We start from the raw sequence: 20,416 nt of genomic DNA on the forward strand, positions 1-20,416 counted from the left end.
AATTTTAAGAACTCCGCTGAATAGAGCCGGGCCTATTTATAGATGATAAATGGTGATTAAAAACTATAATTCCGCAATTTAGGCCCTTAAATATTTTGGGAGTAAAAAATTTACTTTCATGAAACGGGCCACGCTGAAAAAGCCCGAACACAATTAGCTAACAGTCCTCAGACACAACAAATCAAAATAATTTTAATATTTTTTCCTTTATTTACTTAAAATTATGGGTGAAATTAGTGTTATGCTTTGAAAGCTTGAATTTCCATTAAAAAAATGGTATTTGAAAGTTTGTGAAGTTAAAAATACATATTAAATATTATCTTTTACTGTCTATTGATGAATGGTATTCATTATATCTTCAAAGTTGTGGGATCCATTTTTTAGCATGAATGTGTAGTATAAGTGGCGGCTTATGCTCTAAAAATAATTGAGCCCATACAGGTATGTTAGGTACATGATTTGTGTATCGCATCGCTTTACTAGCAACAGTGAAATTCATAACTCAATTAAAGAGTTAATAATATCCTCTCATTGGCATTATGTGGATTGATAAATATGAAACGTGGTTACGGGTTGCTAATTCTCGAACAAGCAAATTTATCACAGTCATTTGTTGACAGTGATCATATTAATCATTAAGAAGAAACAATGATGACAATGAGATAAAATAGGATTGTATTGAGTGAACATGTTTAACTCAAATGAATCAATGATATCATATGATGGTAACACACACATGACAAGGCCATTAGATAAAACAGTTGGATGAATCACTTTCGTAAAAAGCATATAATAAGGAGTTTTCAATCATGGTACTTCTTGTGGACTGACTCTATGACTAAATAATTACGAATTATCAGAACGATCATTCTAGACATAATTGCAATTACTAGAGCCTAATTGTATATGTTTGATTGGTCCCTCCACTAACTCAATAAAAGCTCGATCGGAATGTATTTGAATTAGAATAAAATTTTACGACTTTGGAAATAATTTAATTGAGTCGATTTATTCGATGTGGAATTAAATTAGATGATCGTGAGAATTGTTCAACTATAGAATTTGGTTAAAGAATTTTATTGAAAATTTAATTTGGAAAATCTAAGTGATTTTTAGGAAAATTATTTTTAATCAAGTAAAATTAAATTAATCAAGTTAATTAAAATTAATATGATATTTTTAGCAATTAATTTTCAGGTCAGACAATTAGTCCAATGGGTAATTGAACTTGAAAATTGGACCTAAGATCGTAAATTGGGCTCGAGAACCCAAAACGAGACCGAGACCCAAAACTGGTCGAACTGGGCTTACAGTCCAACCGGTGGCTTGATTGGACCGATCTGGTTGTCATCGACCCAGACCGAACTGGTAGTAGTCGAACCGGCTCGAGGTGCCCTAAGGGTGTCGCACCTGCATCGTTCAATTTTGTAGCGGAGGGACCAATCAAACTTATACAATTATGCTCTAGTAATTGCAATTATGTCTAATAATATCATTCTAATAATTCACAATTACTTAATCATGGAATCAGTCCACAAGAAGTACCATGATTGAAAACTCTTTATTGTATACTTTTTACGAAAGCAATTCATCTAATTGTTCTGTCCAATGACCTCGTCATGTGTGCGTTACCCTCATATAATATCTTTGATTCATTTGAGTTAAATTTGTTCACTCAATACAATCTTATTTTATCTCACTGTCACCATTGTGTCTTCTTAATGATTAATATGATCGCTATCAACAAATGATTGTGATAAATTTCTTTTTTGAGAACCATCAATCCTGACCACATTTCATATTTATCAATTCGCACAATGCCAATGAGAGGATATCATTAACTCTTTAATTGAGTTATGAATTCCATTATTGCTAGTAAAGCCACGCTATACACAAATCATGTACCTAACATACTGTCTATGAGTTCAATCATCTTTAGAGTATAAGCCTCTACTTATATCAAAGCACATGAGTTGCATATGCATGGTCAGTGACTAACTTAAAATTTAGGTAAATCACACATTGAATGTCACAAATGAATTAATTCACAAACGGGTTCAAAATGAATTCATATTGGGTCTAATCCAATGTATCATTCTACTAATGGGTACATCTATGTCTCTATTCGTGGAGTCAACTGCTCTGATAGCCAAGACTAGCCATCTCCCTAATTGGAATTGTAAACGACATAATAATCCTTCCCAGTGTTTGAATCAAATGCTCACTTTGATTCTTTTACGGGATTATGGACTCATTTAGATTAGCTATTGAAGTAAGTTGTCTTTTTCGCAATATAAGCGTTCTTATAATGCCACTTATCTTCAATTTGAACTTAGACGATCAATGAGCTAATATTTGCTTGTCACAATTTTTCTATGCATGCAAAATATAAAAGACAGAAATACGAAAGATATAATAGTGAAATATGAAATTAACATTATTTATTTATTCATCGTTCAAATAAATAAAAAATAGTTACATGTTTACTACAATATGGGCACATTTCCCAACAGTATCATTACCTCATCACATATCAATCTAATACAGTGCGCAAAATAATCTATTGGCATGCTAATTGTATCCTATTTTATATTCATTCGGGCTTGATATAAGTAATCGTATAATACTTTTCAATTCAATCCACTTTCTCATCTTAAACCAACTTGTAACAATTCAAATATATTTATTTATTAAACATACCCCAATTCAAAAATAAATAATATATGACAAGTTATACCAAATTAAATTGCATGAACTTATGAGGGCTAAACAACAAAGATGGCAATATCAGAGACTAATCAACAATTTTCTCTCTTCTATGATTATCTACCGGTTCTTGATTTATACAATAATTTATTTCAATTATCAGCCTCAATTAATTTATAAAAGTTCATTTGATGCATATGACTTCTTTAATGAAAATTTTCACAATTTTCTAAAATTTTGTATTTTATTCAATTTAGTCCTTAAAACTGAAACAAGCTTACTTTTCATAATTAACCACGAAAATATTATGAAGAATTCCATATCATCCTCCCTCAAATTCTAAAATTTACAAGAAATTCATGTCATTTTTCATAATTTAACAATTTAGTCCCTAAACTCAAAACTAACCAAAATTACTTTACAACTTAGTTCAAATCCATTATCAAGCTTCAAATCAAAGCATTAACATCAAGAAATCTACAAGAACATCAATGACAAGTTTTAAAAACTTTGATAGAATCACAAATTATTCTATGAGTTTGATGGATTAACCTACAACGATCTAAAAAACATAAAATTTAGAAAAAACCAATAGTCGGAAGACTTACATGCGTGAATAAAAGCAAGACCAAAGCTTGAAGAATTTGAAATTATGGAGTTTCGGTATCAAGGCCTCAAATGGGGAAGATGACAATATTAGCTTATGTTTTTACATTTAATAATATTATTAATTTTACATTTCAATATATTTTACTTAATTTTAATTCATAAACCGTCCATCATGCTAAATTATGGTCAAATTACCATGTTAATTCTCCAACTTTGACTATATAAGCCATTTCATTAATAAAATTCAATAGTGATTAAGTTTTACAATTTTTATGATTTAGTTTTTTTTAATTAACTAACAAATCACTAAAATTTTCGGACCAAACTTCAATACACCTATATAATAACTCCATAAATATTTAATAAAAATACTTACAAGCTCGATTTACGAAACAATATCCCGATACCTCATTTTTCAAAACTACTTGACTTTAGAGACAAATTACTTATACTTAACTATTCGTTCAAATATTAAAAATATCAAATCAAAATTCAATATAATACTATATTTGATTTGTAAATATTAAATAATAATATTTACAAACTCATCGTCGATTTATGGTCCTGAAACCACTGTTTCCAACACCACTGAAAATGAGCTGTTACAGAAAATACCATGACAAACAATCAAGTACATTTGATATTTATAATTTGATATGTTTACTTTTTAAAATTCTTTTCACTCATAATTTAACTATTTTTTTATTTTAATTTTGTATATATTTCATATATGTTGTTGTTGTTATTATTAGTTTGAAATCATATATTTTTATTTATTGTATGTTATTTTTAAATCATACATGTATTATAAATACGTATTTTTCAAATACATACGAATATGATAGAATTTTAAGTTCATATAAAATATTTAGAATTAATTATATTGTTAAATATAAATATTTCAACAAGATATTTCAAAGAATTATTGGAAAGAAAGAGAATAGAATAAAAATATATTTATAATTATAACACATAACACGTAACAATTAAATAAAATATATATTATTAGAAAAGAATAAAAATAAAAAAATTAAAAATCCTTATTTATCTTATGAATATCTTATTAAGTGGATGTCCATCATGATCAAGATAAAGTTTTAATGTACTTTAAATTCTAATAGTTATTAGAATTAGATTTCTACTTCTTTTATACTTCTTATGCCTATAATAGAGACTCTAATGAAGCATTGTAATCACCTATTTGGATCAATAAAATACATTCTCTGTTGCTTTTATATTTTCTTTGTTATTTATTCTCCCCATCTCTCTTTATTTTATAACACATTATCAGTACAGTTTTGCTCAAAGTGATAGTTCCTTTTATCGACGATCAAATTTATCCTCCATGATTTTCAATTTCTTTAACGGCAAGATGCAAAGTTTTTACAAGAAGTTTCTTTTATTTAATGTTTCATATCTGATTATTATTTTTCATTCTTCTTTCATTATATGTTATCATTGTTTTGCTTAACTTATTTTACTTTTTTTTTCTTAAGGATGGTGAAAGATTTGATATCGTTATATATATAAAATCAAAAATATTTTCGAACTATCTCATACCTTCTAGTGATGACGATGATGTTAAAGATCTTCAGATATATTTAACTATGTTTTATTTATTGTTTATTATAATTGGAGACTAATCATGTCAACATGCATAGATAGATTTTAATTTAAAATCGACACATATTTGTGATGGTGATTATGAAATAAAGAATCTATTGGGATATTTATAAGTCCTCCTACCATATTTGTTGCATTCCCTGAAGTGAATGTAAACATAAAGAAAATAAAATATATACTAATGGACCACTCAAAGTAGGAACATAGTAATAAATAAGAGAACAATGAGAGTTCTTAAGATAACTTTTCAAAGGGTAAATATAACTTATGTTATCAATGTGATATGAAAGATTATTGGTCACATATGTGGCGTATGCCCAAATATTTTGTTTCTGTTAATATTCTTTGAGGAAGGATATGAGAATTTAGTAATAAATTCTATCATTATAGATAGAAAGTATTTATCTTATGTGGTACTAAAACAAACAAATATTATTTCAATATTTGATAGTACAAAATTAGTCGAAAGCTCTAGAAGAGCGATATATTAATATCTTGTGATGGTTAATCCATCGATTTTAAAAGATACTTATAATGGATCTTATATTGAGTTTTTGAATGAGGAAAATATTATATTTTATATGAATCACTATTACTATAAATATCTATTTTGAAAGGATGAAAAAGGGAAGATTGAGTTATTGATTACTCTTGTTATCAAATTGAATTGATTGTGATTATCTTTATGATCTTCTTTTGTCATCATCCCCATTAAGGGGTTGGAAGCAAAATATTTAACTGTGAAAGATCTATTTATGAGCAATAAAATATGATAATTTTATCTAAAGCTTGTTATGGTTGGATGCACCTGAAGTTGCAATTTTTTAAGATATTTGGAGATTTTGGCATATTCTCTGAAGCTAATATTGCATATAATTATTTAGAAATTATATTTATTTTGTTGACTTAGTGACATTATAATATTCACATTGATTTAGACATTTCCAGTAGTAAATGTCAAAATAACACTTAGATGTGGATACAAAGTAAAAAGAATGATAGTAAAATTATTAATTTGTTACAATTTAGTACAATTGAAACACATGTTAAAGTAAACCAGAAGTTTACTGATACAAATGCTTTACTACTTGGCATGACCAGTTAGACCATCCTGGATCATATATGATGCGAAAATTAATTGAGAATTCATATGGACATCCATTAAAGAACCTGAAGATTCTTTAATTTAAAGAATTTTCATTTGTTGCTTGTTCTTAATAAAATTTGGTTCTTAGAAATTCACTAGCTAAAGTTGAGATTTAATGTATTGCATTTCTGAAATGAATATGGGTCCATTCATCCACCATATGGATGGTTTTGATATTATATGATTTTGGTAGATGCATCTACAAAATAATCATATGTGTTATTAACTTGCAACCTGTCGTTTGCGAGATTAATTGTTTAAATGATTAATTTCAGATTTTGCAATTAAAATAATTCATCTTGCTAATGTTGGTGAGTTTACATCCCAAGTTTTCAATGATTATTGCATGTCATTTGGGATAAAAGTTGAACATCCTATAACTCATGTTCACACACAAAATAATTTAGCTGAATTGTTTATCAAATGCCTCCAACTAATAGCTAAACCATTACTTATGAGAATGAAACTTTATATTTCAGCATAAGATTCATGCTTGTATTGATTTACATGTACGCGTCAAGCCAATAAATTATAAATACTCCCAATTACAATTAATTTTTGGTCAAAAGCCAAATATTTCCCATCTTATAATTTTTTGATGTGCGGTATATGTTCCAACTGCTCACCACAACGCACAGGTCATAATAAGATATTGAGAATGTATATTTATATGAGTCTCCTTATAATATTTTTGAGCAATTAATTCGAGATTTAATCGTGGCATGAGTTGTCAATTTTCCCAACATTAGGGGGAGAGAAACAATAACTTGTAATGAGTTAAGGGGAGAGTAATTAAACTAGAAGTTCAATAAGGATAACTCATTACAAGTTAACTGTTAGATGTATTTACAACCTTAATGAGAATAACCAAGTGTTATATATCATCTAATATTTTAATTTGAATCAAAGTCCCAGTAGGACAATCGGTTAGAATAAATAATATATTTTAATGGTCATATAGTGGAGGCGGGTGCTTCAGAAGAGACCCAAGACATAACTAATAAGTAAAACTTCAAAAGAGATTCATGTACCTGAAACTGAATTTTAAAATAATGAAAATAAGAGATCTCGATAAGTTATGTCAATTCAAGAAAATGTGGAACCGAATAATAAAAGTGGTCGACAATGATTTTGCATGCAATATTGTTATTAAAATAATGAAATAAAATGAGGATCCTGAAGAAATCTATTGAGAAATATAGATATGGAATAAATTGATCAAAATAGAAAGAAGCAACTCAAGTACAATTAAATTCGTGGAGTTTTTGGACTAATAGTCCAAATATCTAAAGGTATAAAGCCAATAAGGGTGCAAATGAAGTAGTTTTGCAAAAGCGGAATAAAAATATAAAGTCTTTTGTGGTGGATGCAATAACTTTTAAATATATTATTAAATTGACAATTCATAAAATATTTAACTTGCTCCTAATGATTGTTGTTACAACCTTTATAAATCACTATATAGTAAAGTTTATATTAAAATCCTTGAAGGATTTAGAATGCTAGAAGCATATTGAAATTCTCGGAAAATTATTCATTTATATGAATTGAAATAATTTGAACATATGTGGTAAATTTGAGTAGTTGAAGGAGGATTATAAAATGATCCAAAATACCTATTTTGTTTTTATAAAAGAATTATGAGTAAAATTTGTTCGATTATTATTGAATCTCTTGAATAGATCAAAATATATTTCCCCAAATTTTCCTCACTCATGACTTTTAAAAGAATGGTAATATAAATATTTAGCAAATACATTCAAATAGTCATTTGAAAAACTAATATTCAAGATTGAATACGTAGAATATGAGAAAATATGTGATATTTTCATGAGGGGGAGTAAATATGCATTGTACTCTTTTTCCCTTAACCGAGGTTTTGTCTCATTGAGTTTTCTTGATAAGGTTTTTAATGAGGCAGCATATTATACGTATTACAGATTGTGTACTCTTTTTCCTTCATCAGGTTTTTATCCCATAGAGTTTTTCCTAATAAGGTTTTTAATGAGGCACATTATTTATCAATGGACATCCAAGGGGGAGTGTTATGAATATCTTATTAAGTGGATGTCCATCATGATTAAGATAAAGTTTTAATGTACTTTAAATTCTAATAGTTAGTAGAATTATATCTCTAATTTTTTTATACTTTTATGCCTATAATAGATATTCTAATGAAGCATTGTAATCATCCATTTTAATCAATAAAATACATTCTTTGTTGTTTTTATATTTTCTTTGTTCTTTATTCTTCTCATCCCATCTTTATTTTATAACAATTTAAATATTTTTAAAAGATGGTAAAATATTTAACCCAGCTTAACCATTTAGCCTTAATAACCTTGAAAAGAACGCATAATTACAGCGACTAAAAAACCCTTAATTAATAAGGGTGCCATTTTGTTGTGTCTGTTAATGACGTCAGTGTACTTCAATTGTCCGTTAATTAAAATCATTAGTATGGAAGTTTCTATTACATTACAGATACTCCAATTAGTAGGTCGACTTTCGTAAGTAAATAATGTTTAAGCTTGCTGAAAAAAAGGTGTAGTCCATAAATAATTTAATCATTACAAAGTTGGGAAAATATCAAATTTAATTTCAAACAAATGAATCACCAAAATTTGAACCCCAGAATACCAACACATTTCCTTTTTACTTATGAAAGCATTGAATTTGGGCTTTCGGATAAGAGGCGTGTATAAAAAATTGTTTAAAAATAAAGTAATATATATTTAATTAATGCATTATCTCTAATTTTAAAAAAATCATATATAATGAAAAAACACATATTACAACCACCAATTAGATAGATTTTTTTTAATACCACTTAGATAGATTTTTATAAATATATATAGGGAAAAAGCTAATAATGATTAAGCTCATGTTGAGGAGAACTGATTTTATTTATTAATACATCTTTTACTAATTTAAAAAAAAAAATCTAATAATTATTGATTGAGTCTTAGCTCAACTGACATGGTCATTGTTGTAAATACAGGAGAATATGGATTCGAGTGTGCTGAAGCGCGTTACGCTCTTATTTATAGATTGAGTAGGAGTGAGCAAAACTCGATTTGATTCGAAAAATTTGATTTTTTTTAATTTCTATTTAATCGAATCGAGATATTCGAATTATTCGAGCCAACTCGAATAACTCAATTTGAATTTAAATTTTGAGTCTAGTTGAAATTCACAATTCGAATAACAGAATTATCTAAATACCCTTTTGATCATTGATAACTTTGAAAATAAGTAAATTAGTCTCTCTTACAACCAAAAATACAAAAAAATAAATTTGAAATTTGAAATATATTTTAAAAATTATGAAAATTCTAAAAATTCTAAAATATATAAAAATTAAAAAATTCTAAAATAATAATATTGGTACCTATTAATGATTCAAATTTATCGTACTTAAATATCTTTTTTTTATTGTTTTGCTTTGAAAAATTTTCAAATATATATGGTTTCAAATTTATGTACTTTTAACATGGAATTAATTATACTTGTAATAATATTTTTATTTGACATGTTTAATTTTTTAATTTAACTCGAACAATTTCACTCTATTTAACTCGACTTGAATTCATTTCACTCAACTCGATTCAATCGAATGCTCACCCTTAGGTTGGGAAGGAGCTATGGGTAATGTTAGGCATTGTCTCAAAAAGAACAAATATGATTTAAACCTATAATGAGATTATTTAAAAAAATCCAATAATTATAAAATCTTAATTATCAAATTATATCTATCATAATAATTAATTTAAATTATCTAATTTATTATATTCATTAAATTATTAAGTTAAATATATTTTATTAACTGATTCTACTTGACAAATTAAAATAAAGCTTAACGTTTTGTGTTAGCTAAACCTATCTTTTAATGTTGAAAAAACATAAATCAATTAATATAATTACAATTCATTATGAAAAATAATAATAGTTATTTTATTGACTATATTTTATTATCAACCCTTAAATATAAAATTGAAAAGATAAGTTTTACTTTTATTTTTCATAACAATTATTAATATAAAATAATTATACCTATATTTATTTTATTTTCATAACGAATTATATTGAAATTAAAGTTAATATCACTTTATTAGAATTTGGGTATTAAACTACATTTATTATTTTAGATTAATTATTAGGTAAATTACAAAATAGTCACTTTTATTTACCTCATATTACATATTAGTCACTTATGTTTGAAATGTTACGTTTTAATCACTTACGTTATTGTTTTGTTACAAGTGGTCACTCTAACCGTTAAACTCCGTACCTCCCTAACGACAGTTCAAATGGGTTTTAAATGCCAACTTAGATGTTCAGTTAGTGGGATGAAAATATGTTTTTAATTAAGAAATTTTATTTTTGATTGCCACATAGGACATCCAAGTTGGCATTTAAAACCTATTTGGGCTGCCACGTAGGACTGCTGTTAGGGAGGTAATGGAGCTTAACGGTAGAGTGACCACTTTATAACAGAAAAATAACCTAAGTGACTAAAATATAATCTAAAGCAAACAAAAGTGACTACTTTTGTAGTTTACCTAATTTATTATTTGACTAAAATTACAGTTATAACCCAATTAAAACTAAAATTTAGCACTATAAATAGATACATTTTAGTATTATTTAATAGATTTTGCTTTGATTTTCATTTCATCACCAGAAAAATGTATAATTTCATTATTATTTGATATCTTCACTTATTAATATTTTGATATGTTTAGTATTAATTGGTTTTAATAATGCTTACTTATCCAATTACAAATGTGTATCAGTTTTAATCAGCCAAAGAAGGTAAGACTTTTATATTTTTTAGGGTAAAGGTAAGACTTTCATTATTAAATAATATAAGATTATTTTAATAGATAATATTATGATATTTATAATTTAAATTAACTTTTATCTAAATTATTTTTAACAACTTAGTTTTAAAATTTAAGGAATCTAAATTGAAATTATGATTTTTAATAAAAGTAATTATTTGATATAAATTCAGTGAAGTTTTGAAATTCTATAAACGGGTTAAAGTTATGAAACGTATCATATTTATTTATATAATTATTTTTTAATTTTTACTAAACCTTATAATACACTTGTTAAATCCTCAACAAATATTTTTAAAAGGGAACAATTGAGTTTTGTTGAAACGGAGTAGTGGGTACATAAAACAATTGAGTTGTCACTAATTTGATGTATCAACTTTCTCAACCTACCAAAATATTTTATTTTATGATTTTGTTTCTTTTAATGAATTAAAAGAGTACATCAACAAACGAATAGGTATAATTATATTATGATAAATGTAATAATATATATTTATTTCTAATTGGTATTAATTATATATTTTATATTTTACTTGTTATTAATTATTATTGACAAATCAACATTTTCAATTTAAATAAAAAAAAATGAAATTATTAGCTCGATAGATCTACTCGAAATTACCAAGAGGGGGTAAATTAGCGAACGTATGTGCAACAATGAACACAACAATTTATAGTGATTCGGCCTTAATTGTCTTTACCTTTGGAACATGATATTTATACCCTCTAATACATTTCCAACCGTTGGGGTTGTTGTAAAAGTTAATAGAGCCGTTGGGGATGAAAATACCAGATTATTAAATTCACCTACAATAAAAGGTATCAATGCTTTTTATACGAGTATCGATACTATTAGCATTTAATACTTGATTCAGTGACCGTTGAAATTAGTTTACAACGATACCAAAGACAAATTATCGATATCTGGTAAAAGATATCAATACTTTTTGTGTAAATTGAAAACATAATGTCAATTTGGTATTGATTTTAGAATGGGTATCGATATCTTGAAAACTATCGATACTTTTTAGCCTGGAGTAATACTGACTTGTTTAAAAAACAATTTTAACATGATTGAAAATGTTTAACTTAATTGAAACCATTTTAACTAGATTTTATCATTTTCTAGTTATGTTCAACGTTAACTTTTATTAAAAAAAATAACACATTAATTTATTATATCAAAAATATTATTAAATAAAGCTTGGTTTTAACAAAAATTGATATTGAAAAGTATAATATGAAAAAGGAATTTCAAGTAGGTAATTATTTTATATATTTAGATTTTGAGTAAACTATAAAATGTTCACTTAACTATCTCTTTTGTTCTATTTTGATCATTTAATTATTAATTTTTAATTTAATCACTAAACTTTTCAAATTAAATATTTTAGTTACTCGAAGTGACATGGGCTTTTTTATTGCTCTAGTAACAAAATTAGCCCTCTAATGTTTATACATTCTATCGATTTGATCTTAAATATAAAAAATTCAACAAATTTAGCCATTGGTGTTTAAAAAATTTTTCATTTTAGTTCTAATTCTTAAAAATTAATAAATTTGATCGTTAACATTTACAAAATTTGTCAATTTACTCCTAAGTCTAAAAATTAAAAAAAAAATCAATTTTAGTCCTTTATAACCCATCAACTAATCCATGTGAGATATTAAAATAAGAAAAACAGTACTCTCTTTCAAGTCACTTGCAAAAGAACTCTAAAAAGTTGGGATAAAACACACACAAAAAAGATCCAAAAGAAAATAAAGACATTAAAAACATTATCTATTTGGGTAATAATATAGCCAATTATTCCATAGAGGTTCCAAATCAATAGTTTTGATCTAGTGTGAAACCTAAAAGTAAAACAAATTGTCACGAGTGACTTGAGAGATGACACTCTTTTTCTTATTTTAATATCCCACATGAGTTAGTCGATGGGTTATAAAGAGATAAAAATAAATTTTTTAAAAAAATATGTTTAATTATTTTTAGAGTTAAGACTAAATTGACAAATTTTTAATGCCAAGGGGAAATTTTTGAATTTTTTAGAATTAGAACTAAAATGAAAAATTTTGTAAACATTGAGGGCTAAATTTGTTAAATTTTTATATTTAGGATCAAATTAATAGAATGTGTAAACATTAAAGGGATTATTTTGTTACTAGACCAATAAAAAACCCCGACTAAAATATTTAATTTTGAAAAATTTAATGACTAAATAAAAAAATTAATAATTGGGTGACCAAAATCAAACGAAAGGTATAATCAAATGACAGTTTTTATAGTAGATTTTTAATTATTTTAATTTTATAAATTAAATTTACTTTTTATTTAATTAGTAAATATTTATTTCTAATTTATATTGTAGAACCCATATTTTGCCCGGGCCTTAAAATAAATAAACCAAATTTTGAAAAAAAAAATCAAAATGCCCATTAAAAGTCCATTTACCAACACAACTACCAACCCAATTACAACCCAAAAATTAAAACCTAAAAGAAGCCCAAAAGCTTAGAAACCCTAGCCCACAACCTATTTTCGGAAATTAGAAACCTTAGCCGCAAGCCTCAACCACCCACTTCCAACCACTACCAAGTGGCACATGCCTCCACTACCGTTTGCCTGTCATACAAGAAGAAGAAAAGATAACAAATATATATAATAAAGTTTGTAAATGGCTATAAAAGCCATACTAGAACCGATTGTAGACGGGGGGATCGATGGTATTTTGAGGAAGAATCGATTGTATTTTGGGGAGAGAAGAGATTGTATTAGAGAGGGTTGTATTACAGAGACTTTTGGGAGAAATCAAAAGGAGAAAACAAGTTCAAAAGGTGTTTGTCCTTATTTTTATTTTTTTTGATCTTCTTTCTATTCGTTCGTTTTATCTATTTTACAAATATTTTTAACAAAGAAAAAAACTTGTAAAAAATATAAAAAAAAGGGAAAGAGGGAAGGATCTTACCGGTGTTCAGTTTTCCAACATCGTGGACGACCGAGGAAGCCACCGCGAGGATCGGTGGCCGGAAACCGAATGGATTCTTGAGTTCTAGGGTGCTTCTCATTAATTTTGAAGGCTTTTGGGTCATTTTAACCCCAAATCCAGGCTCTACTCGAGAAGAGAAGCGAAAAAGGGCCTCGGAAGATTTTTTGGTCACCGTGGACGGCGGCGCCGCCATCGGTGGCCGGTGACTGGCGTGACGGTTGATGACCGGTCCGATGACCGGAGGAGGGGAAAGGTTGAGAGAATTGAGAGCCTTCTCTCTATTTTGAAAAATGAATGTAGGGTGGTAATGTGGTGTTTTAACTCTTTTTTTTTATTGTTTTTTTTCCTAAAAAAAAGAGATTTTTTTATGATAAAAAACAAAGAAAATAAAGTATGGTTTTAATTAATAATAAAAACAAAATAGTATGGGGAATAATTTTAATTAATAATAAAAATAAAATAGTATGGGGGAATAGTTTTAATTAATAATAAAACAAAATAGTATGGGGGAGTAGTTTTAATTAATAATAAAACAAAGTAGCATGGGGGGAGTGGAATCAACTTTTTTGCTTGGGACCATGCATGTTACCTTTAATTGTGTAATTTGCGCAATTGGTCCCCTCCTGTAACGCCCCCACGCCCGAAACCATCACCGGAGTCAAGCTTGAGGTGTTACTAAACTTATCTTACCTTTTAAACAACTCTAAATCACTTATTTTAATTTTCAGAATAAACTGTTTTTCTGCGTCATGGTTACTTAAAAATTCATTTCTCGAGTTTCAAAACTCGAAATTAAGATCTGTAAATTTTTCATGAAACTAGACTCATATATATATCTACTAATTTTTTTCTAGAATTTTTGACTTAGCCAATTAGTACAGTTTATTAGTTAAAGTTTCCCCTGTTTCAAAACTCGACTACACTAACCTCTTGTTACTACGAACCATGTTTCTTCCTGTACAAAATTCATATCACTAAGCCGTTTGTTTCTCTTAAAACTAGACTCAACAAGGATTATAACCATATAAATTATACCTTCTAATTAGTTTTTACAATTTATGGTGAATTTCCAAAGTTGAAACAGGGTTCTAAAAATCGCTCTGACCTTGTTTCACTAAAACTCAGATATATCATGAAATATAATACCTTTACCTATTTTTCTTATTCCATAAGAAAATAGACATAATAAGATTTAATTTCATATATTATTAATCTTCAAACTATGTTTATACAATTTTAGTGATTTTTCAAAGTTACGTCATTGCTGTTACTTGAATCTGTTTTTAGGTTACTTTCACATTTTCATAATCTTCATGTGATAATCACCATTCAATCATACATATTAATAAATATGCATATCATCGGCCATTTTATTAGCTAATCACTAGCAAGTATTTACACATCATTCATTGTTCATATTATACCAAAAGTGGCTAAGTTTCTATACATGCCATACACAAAACAAAACGTCTAATTATACCGAAGTTATTTCTTTGATAGTGTGATCGGCCTCCGACATTTCCTTCGATCCCGAGTGACTAGATAAGTACTATAAGAAGAAGAAAATAAAGAGATTAAGCACTAGGCTTAGTAAGCTTACAAGCAAATAAATCACAACATTCAACATAATGGATAATTATGCATAATATCATCTAACATCATAAATTTCTTTACTTCTCAATTTCTATCTTCTTCTTTATTCCCTTACCTTCTTTCTTACCGACCTTTCCTTTTCATAAGTATAATCTACTTTTCCTTTGCTGTTAATTCACTGTAATTTAACTCGTATCCTGACCCGTTGAACCACTCGGAATACTAAGGATACTAGGGTCGCTTCTGTCTATCAATATCTCGCCAATGCCATGTCTTTGACATGGACTTACATGAATTATTCCTGTCTCCAATGCCATATATAATATGGACTTACATGGCTCAATCCTGTCTCCAAAGCCATATTTCTAATATGGACTTACATGGCTCATTTCATTACGTCTCATCAACCCTAATATCCTAACATTCCTAGGGTTCAACCGGGCTTTCTAACACTTTTCCTCTGTCACTTCACCTTAAATTCGACTTTAAATATTTTCATAACATAATATATAAATGCTGGAAATTGACAATAATAATGTAAAATAAAAGAATATTGCATTTATTTACTGTAAACTTACCTCGATACAAAATGTGACTAAACTTTACAATGTAGTCCTTTACTTTTTCTTTTCCCCGATCTACTCTCGAATTTCGCTCTTCTTGATCTATAATAGAAAATTTAGCTTATTTAATATCAACATTTATCAAAACAACCCTTTACTCAAACTTTGGAAAAATTACATTTTTGCCCCTAAACTTTCACATATTTGCACTTTTGCCCCAAGGCTCGTAAATTAAACTTCATCCTATTTTCTTATGTTTTATGACATGCTGATCATTTTCCCTTCTATGGCAACATCAAATTCACACACTAACATGTACTTATGACTATTAGGTATTTTTACCGATTAAGCCTTTTTACTCGTTTTCACTTAAAACCAAGTAGCACAAGTTGTCTAACATAATTTAAAACCTCATATTCCATCATAAAACATCAAAATACACAAATTTCACCTATGGGTATTTTTCCAAATTTGATTCCTAACTTAAATTATTGCTAGCATAAGCTTTATCGAGCTACCGGGACTTCAAAAACGTAAAGATCATTAAAAACGGGGCTTGGAATCACTTACTATGAAGCTTGAAAGTTAAAGAAACCCCAGCTATGGAGAGAGGTAAGGGTCTGCTGGTAACTTGAAGAAGATGATACAATTTTATCATCTTTTTTTTTACCTTTTATTAATGTTAATAACCAAATGACCAAAATGCCCTCCTTACTAAACTTTCAAAATTCCTTCCATGTCCTAATTTTGTCCATGAACTTAAAATTGGTCAAATTACCATTTAAGATCTCCTAATTAATATTCCAAAATAATTTCATACTAAAAACTTCTAGAATGCAAGTTTTGCAAATTATTCGATTTAGTCCCTAACCTCAATTTAAGCACTTTATGCATAGAATTTTATCACGAAATTTTCACACAATCATGTAATCATACCATGAACCTCAAAATAATAATAAAATATTTTTTATTTATTTTTTTTACCCTGAATTTGTGGTTTCATGACCCTTTGTTCCGTTTAGGCCCTATTTCGGAATGTTACACCTCCTTTGTGCTAGCTTTCAATCGGGCAATATTTAAGTTTTATATTATTTTAAATTGGCCCTGCAGTCTGTGTGCTATTTCAATTTGCCCCCTTTGCGCGGTATTTTAAGATTTGGGGCATTTTTAATTATAGATCTCCGACATTTATACGCAATTAATTTTAGCCCAAAATTACTTTTCAATAATTTGTTTTACTTGTAAGTTATCTCTTGGATTTTGTTTCTTCTCTCAATTAAGTTTCAGTTATTCTTTTAGAATAAACATGTTTCTACATATTATTTTGATTTCATACTTTTGTAATTATTATTTTTCTCTTTTCTTTTTTTTTTCACGTGCATACTGCTTATATGAAATACCTTTATATTATTATTACTACTATATGTATATATTTATAATATTACTAATAGTTTATTTTTAAATTATTATGTATATACCATGTAAATATTTTAATATTATATTATGTATACATTATATATATATATATATATATTTTAATATTGTATTTTTATTGTTTTGCATATGCCCTAATATTATATTGTTTATATATATATTTTTATTTCCCATATTATCTTACTTTATATATTTTTAACTATATCATGTATATGCTACTACTATATATCTATTTATGTAGTATTATTAATAGTTGTTTCTAATAGTATGATTATTTCTAATATGTATATATTATGTATTTACCTTCAATATTATATATCGTATATTTCTAATACTATTACGTTATTACTACTATTACACTATTATTATATTTTTACCCATTACTCTTTAAATACACTTGTTTTACCGTTTACTCTTCACTCACTATATATATTGTTTACTTATCTATATATTCACATACATATATATAATTTCACACATCATTCCAAAATTTTTATTTGTATTATTACTATTAATATTATTATTATCTTCACTATACTATCATTCTTTAGTCTTACATAATGATTGTTTATTTATTACTAGTTTTTTAATCTCGAATATTTCCTAGCTTATTTGTTATTATCTTTTTATTCGTTTTATTCATTTATTTGTTACCTCGAAATAAGATTTTTGCAAATAAGGCAATGCTTGGTGTTTGGAAATTTCGAGAAAGCAAGTCTTCTAACTTATTGGGTTGCCACTTTTCTCGTTGAATTCGAATAATTAAGTACCCTTCTAAGTTTTAGAGGTTTTCTAAATGCAAGCCACTATCTTGGAATTTCAAAGCAATATGTCCTAACTTATTAGATATAGCGTTTTGCTGTTTCGAGATAGGAATTTAAAAAAAGGGATAACTTAATGTCAATACTTTGACGCTAGTGAATCCCAATTTTTAAAGTTAAAATATTTTAAAGAGAACTACATCTTAAATTTTTTTTTCTTTCGACATTAAAGACATTTGATAATCAATTAGGTACCAATTTTTGGGCGTTACGAGGGTGCTAATCCTTCCTCGTACGTAACCGACTCCCGAACCCATTCTTTTATTTCGTGGACCAAAACTAATGATTTTAAAACAAAATGTTTTAAAGGTGATCCAATCACACCTAAAAAGATTGGTGGCGACTCCCGTTTTCGTTTTTTAAAATCGATTCCCATTTTCCAAAACTCGATCTGATAATGGTTTCGACATATATTACTTTTAAAATGCTAATTTTTTATTATTTTATAAATAAATTAATTTCCGCGATAAGTTAGATTAATTCTCATTTAATTACTTTCTAAAAAAAATTCCATCGAGAAAATGCAAAACTAAAAAGAGTTAATTAATTATTGTATAAAAATTATTAAAATTAATCATAATTACTTAGGTTCGTGGGGCTACCCTGAGCCAATGAATTTGCGAGATTGTGATACCCCCACCTCACCTTGTAATTTCATAGTGCTCAAAAATCAATCTCCAAAAACAGCAACTCAGGTATGGCTATAAAACCCTAGCCCTAGTGTTCTTCCTTCTTCACACTCAAATATTTTTTTCATACTTGAATGTGGTATATATATATATATATATAGCTAGTTTTAGATTCTATCTTCTTCTGTGCTCTTTTTTTGTCATTAACCTTGAAATTTTTCTTTTTGATTTCAGGGGTTAAATAGAGCAGCTTTGATAATCATGAAGAACTCAGTGATGATCTTTTTCGCCCTGGTTTTGCTCTTGGCATCTCCGGAAACTGACGGAAAAAGGTCCGAAAACCGGCCGGAGCCGAAGCTCTTAAGCAACGATCAGCTTGCAACCAGTAGCCGTCTGGGTCGAAAAGCTGACGTTGGAAGTGCTGCTACGGCGAGCCTTGTTGCTGCGCCCGATCAGGAAGATAATGACAATAACCCGGGGTACGAACACTACGGAAGTAATACTGATCCGCACAATCTAGTTCACCATTCCTACATAAATGGAACCAATCCTTATCCTAAGCACAAAAAATCACCATAATCGCAGGTTGGAAGCTTGAAACTGGACGAAACTTCTGTAAATATCATTATGCATGTATGTACGTACGTATGTGTATGGAGTGTATGCCCTGAGAATAAAAATGGATCAATTAACATGTTCGAATACGTGTCAAGTATGGCACATGTTAATTAAGTCCCTAAAAGAAATCTATAGTTTTAATGGAGATTTGTGTCTGATAAAAATCTGGTTTTGCAGATCTTATCTGACTTGCATTGCAATATAAGATCAAGCTAACCTCTTGCATGGTTTCAGCTTGTTTCATGCTTTTATTATATCATCATCATCATCACGCTGATTAAAATGGAGATTTTAGTGAACAACCCTATTTTTATATTAAAAGGAAACCGAAACAAGGGAGTTTATGTTTTCTATTGAGTTATATGCCTTGTAGCAAAAAAAATTAAAGAATTATCTCTTAAAAGTAAAAACCTGTATCCAACACTTTCATCCACATATTAGTATTCAGGATATCAACTAAAAAGGCATAATTCTAAAATTCATCCTTAACATTTGTGAATTTTTTTCATTTTAGCCCTTAATCTTTTTTTCCCTTCTCATCTACAACATTGCAAATTTTTTTAAATAAGGCTAAAATTAACGACTGGTCAACATCTTTATCTAAGATAGCATGGATAAATTATTTTATGGAATATTCTCACCACATCATCATTAATGCTCCTTTCTCAATTATTTTTAATGACATTTTTGTAAAATTTTCCATGTTTAAGGTTTGGGTTTGGGGTTCAAGGTTTAGGGTAAAAAACATACCAAAATCATGTATCAATGACATGAAAAAATTTGTTGAAATGTCATTAAATAATTGGAAAGGGACCATGGATGATGTGGTGGGAAGGGTCTAT

At 27.8% G+C, this 20,416-nt stretch overlaps 1 protein-coding gene and 1 long non-coding RNA gene across 2 annotated transcripts; one reads left to right on the forward strand and one right to left on the reverse strand.

Annotated features, from left to right (window-relative positions):
• Positions 1-15,446: 15,446 nt before the first annotated feature.
• On the reverse strand, positions 15,447-16,728 carry LOC128290307 (uncharacterized). Its single transcript, XR_008280040.1, has 3 exons — positions 16,643-16,728; positions 16,088-16,174; positions 15,447-15,465 (listed from the first exon to the last, which is right to left on the reverse strand). It is a non-coding gene; the product is annotated as an uncharacterized LOC128290307 (long non-coding RNA).
• Positions 16,729-19,027: 2,299 nt separating this feature from the next.
• Positions 19,028-19,738, forward strand: LOC128290139 (uncharacterized). The gene is made up of 2 exons (XM_053025313.1): positions 19,028-19,095; positions 19,191-19,738. The coding sequence occupies exon 2, from the start codon at positions 19,218-19,220 to the stop codon at positions 19,533-19,535; it is 318 nt and encodes a 105-aa protein (XP_052881273.1). The 5' UTR covers positions 19,028-19,095; positions 19,191-19,217; the 3' UTR covers positions 19,536-19,738.
• Positions 19,739-20,416: the final 678 nt, after the last annotated feature.

This window comes from Gossypium arboreum, chromosome 3, assembly GCF_025698485.1.
Source record: "Gossypium arboreum isolate Shixiya-1 chromosome 3, ASM2569848v2, whole genome shotgun sequence".
NCBI classification, from domain to species: domain Eukaryota; kingdom Viridiplantae; phylum Streptophyta; class Magnoliopsida; order Malvales; family Malvaceae; genus Gossypium; species Gossypium arboreum.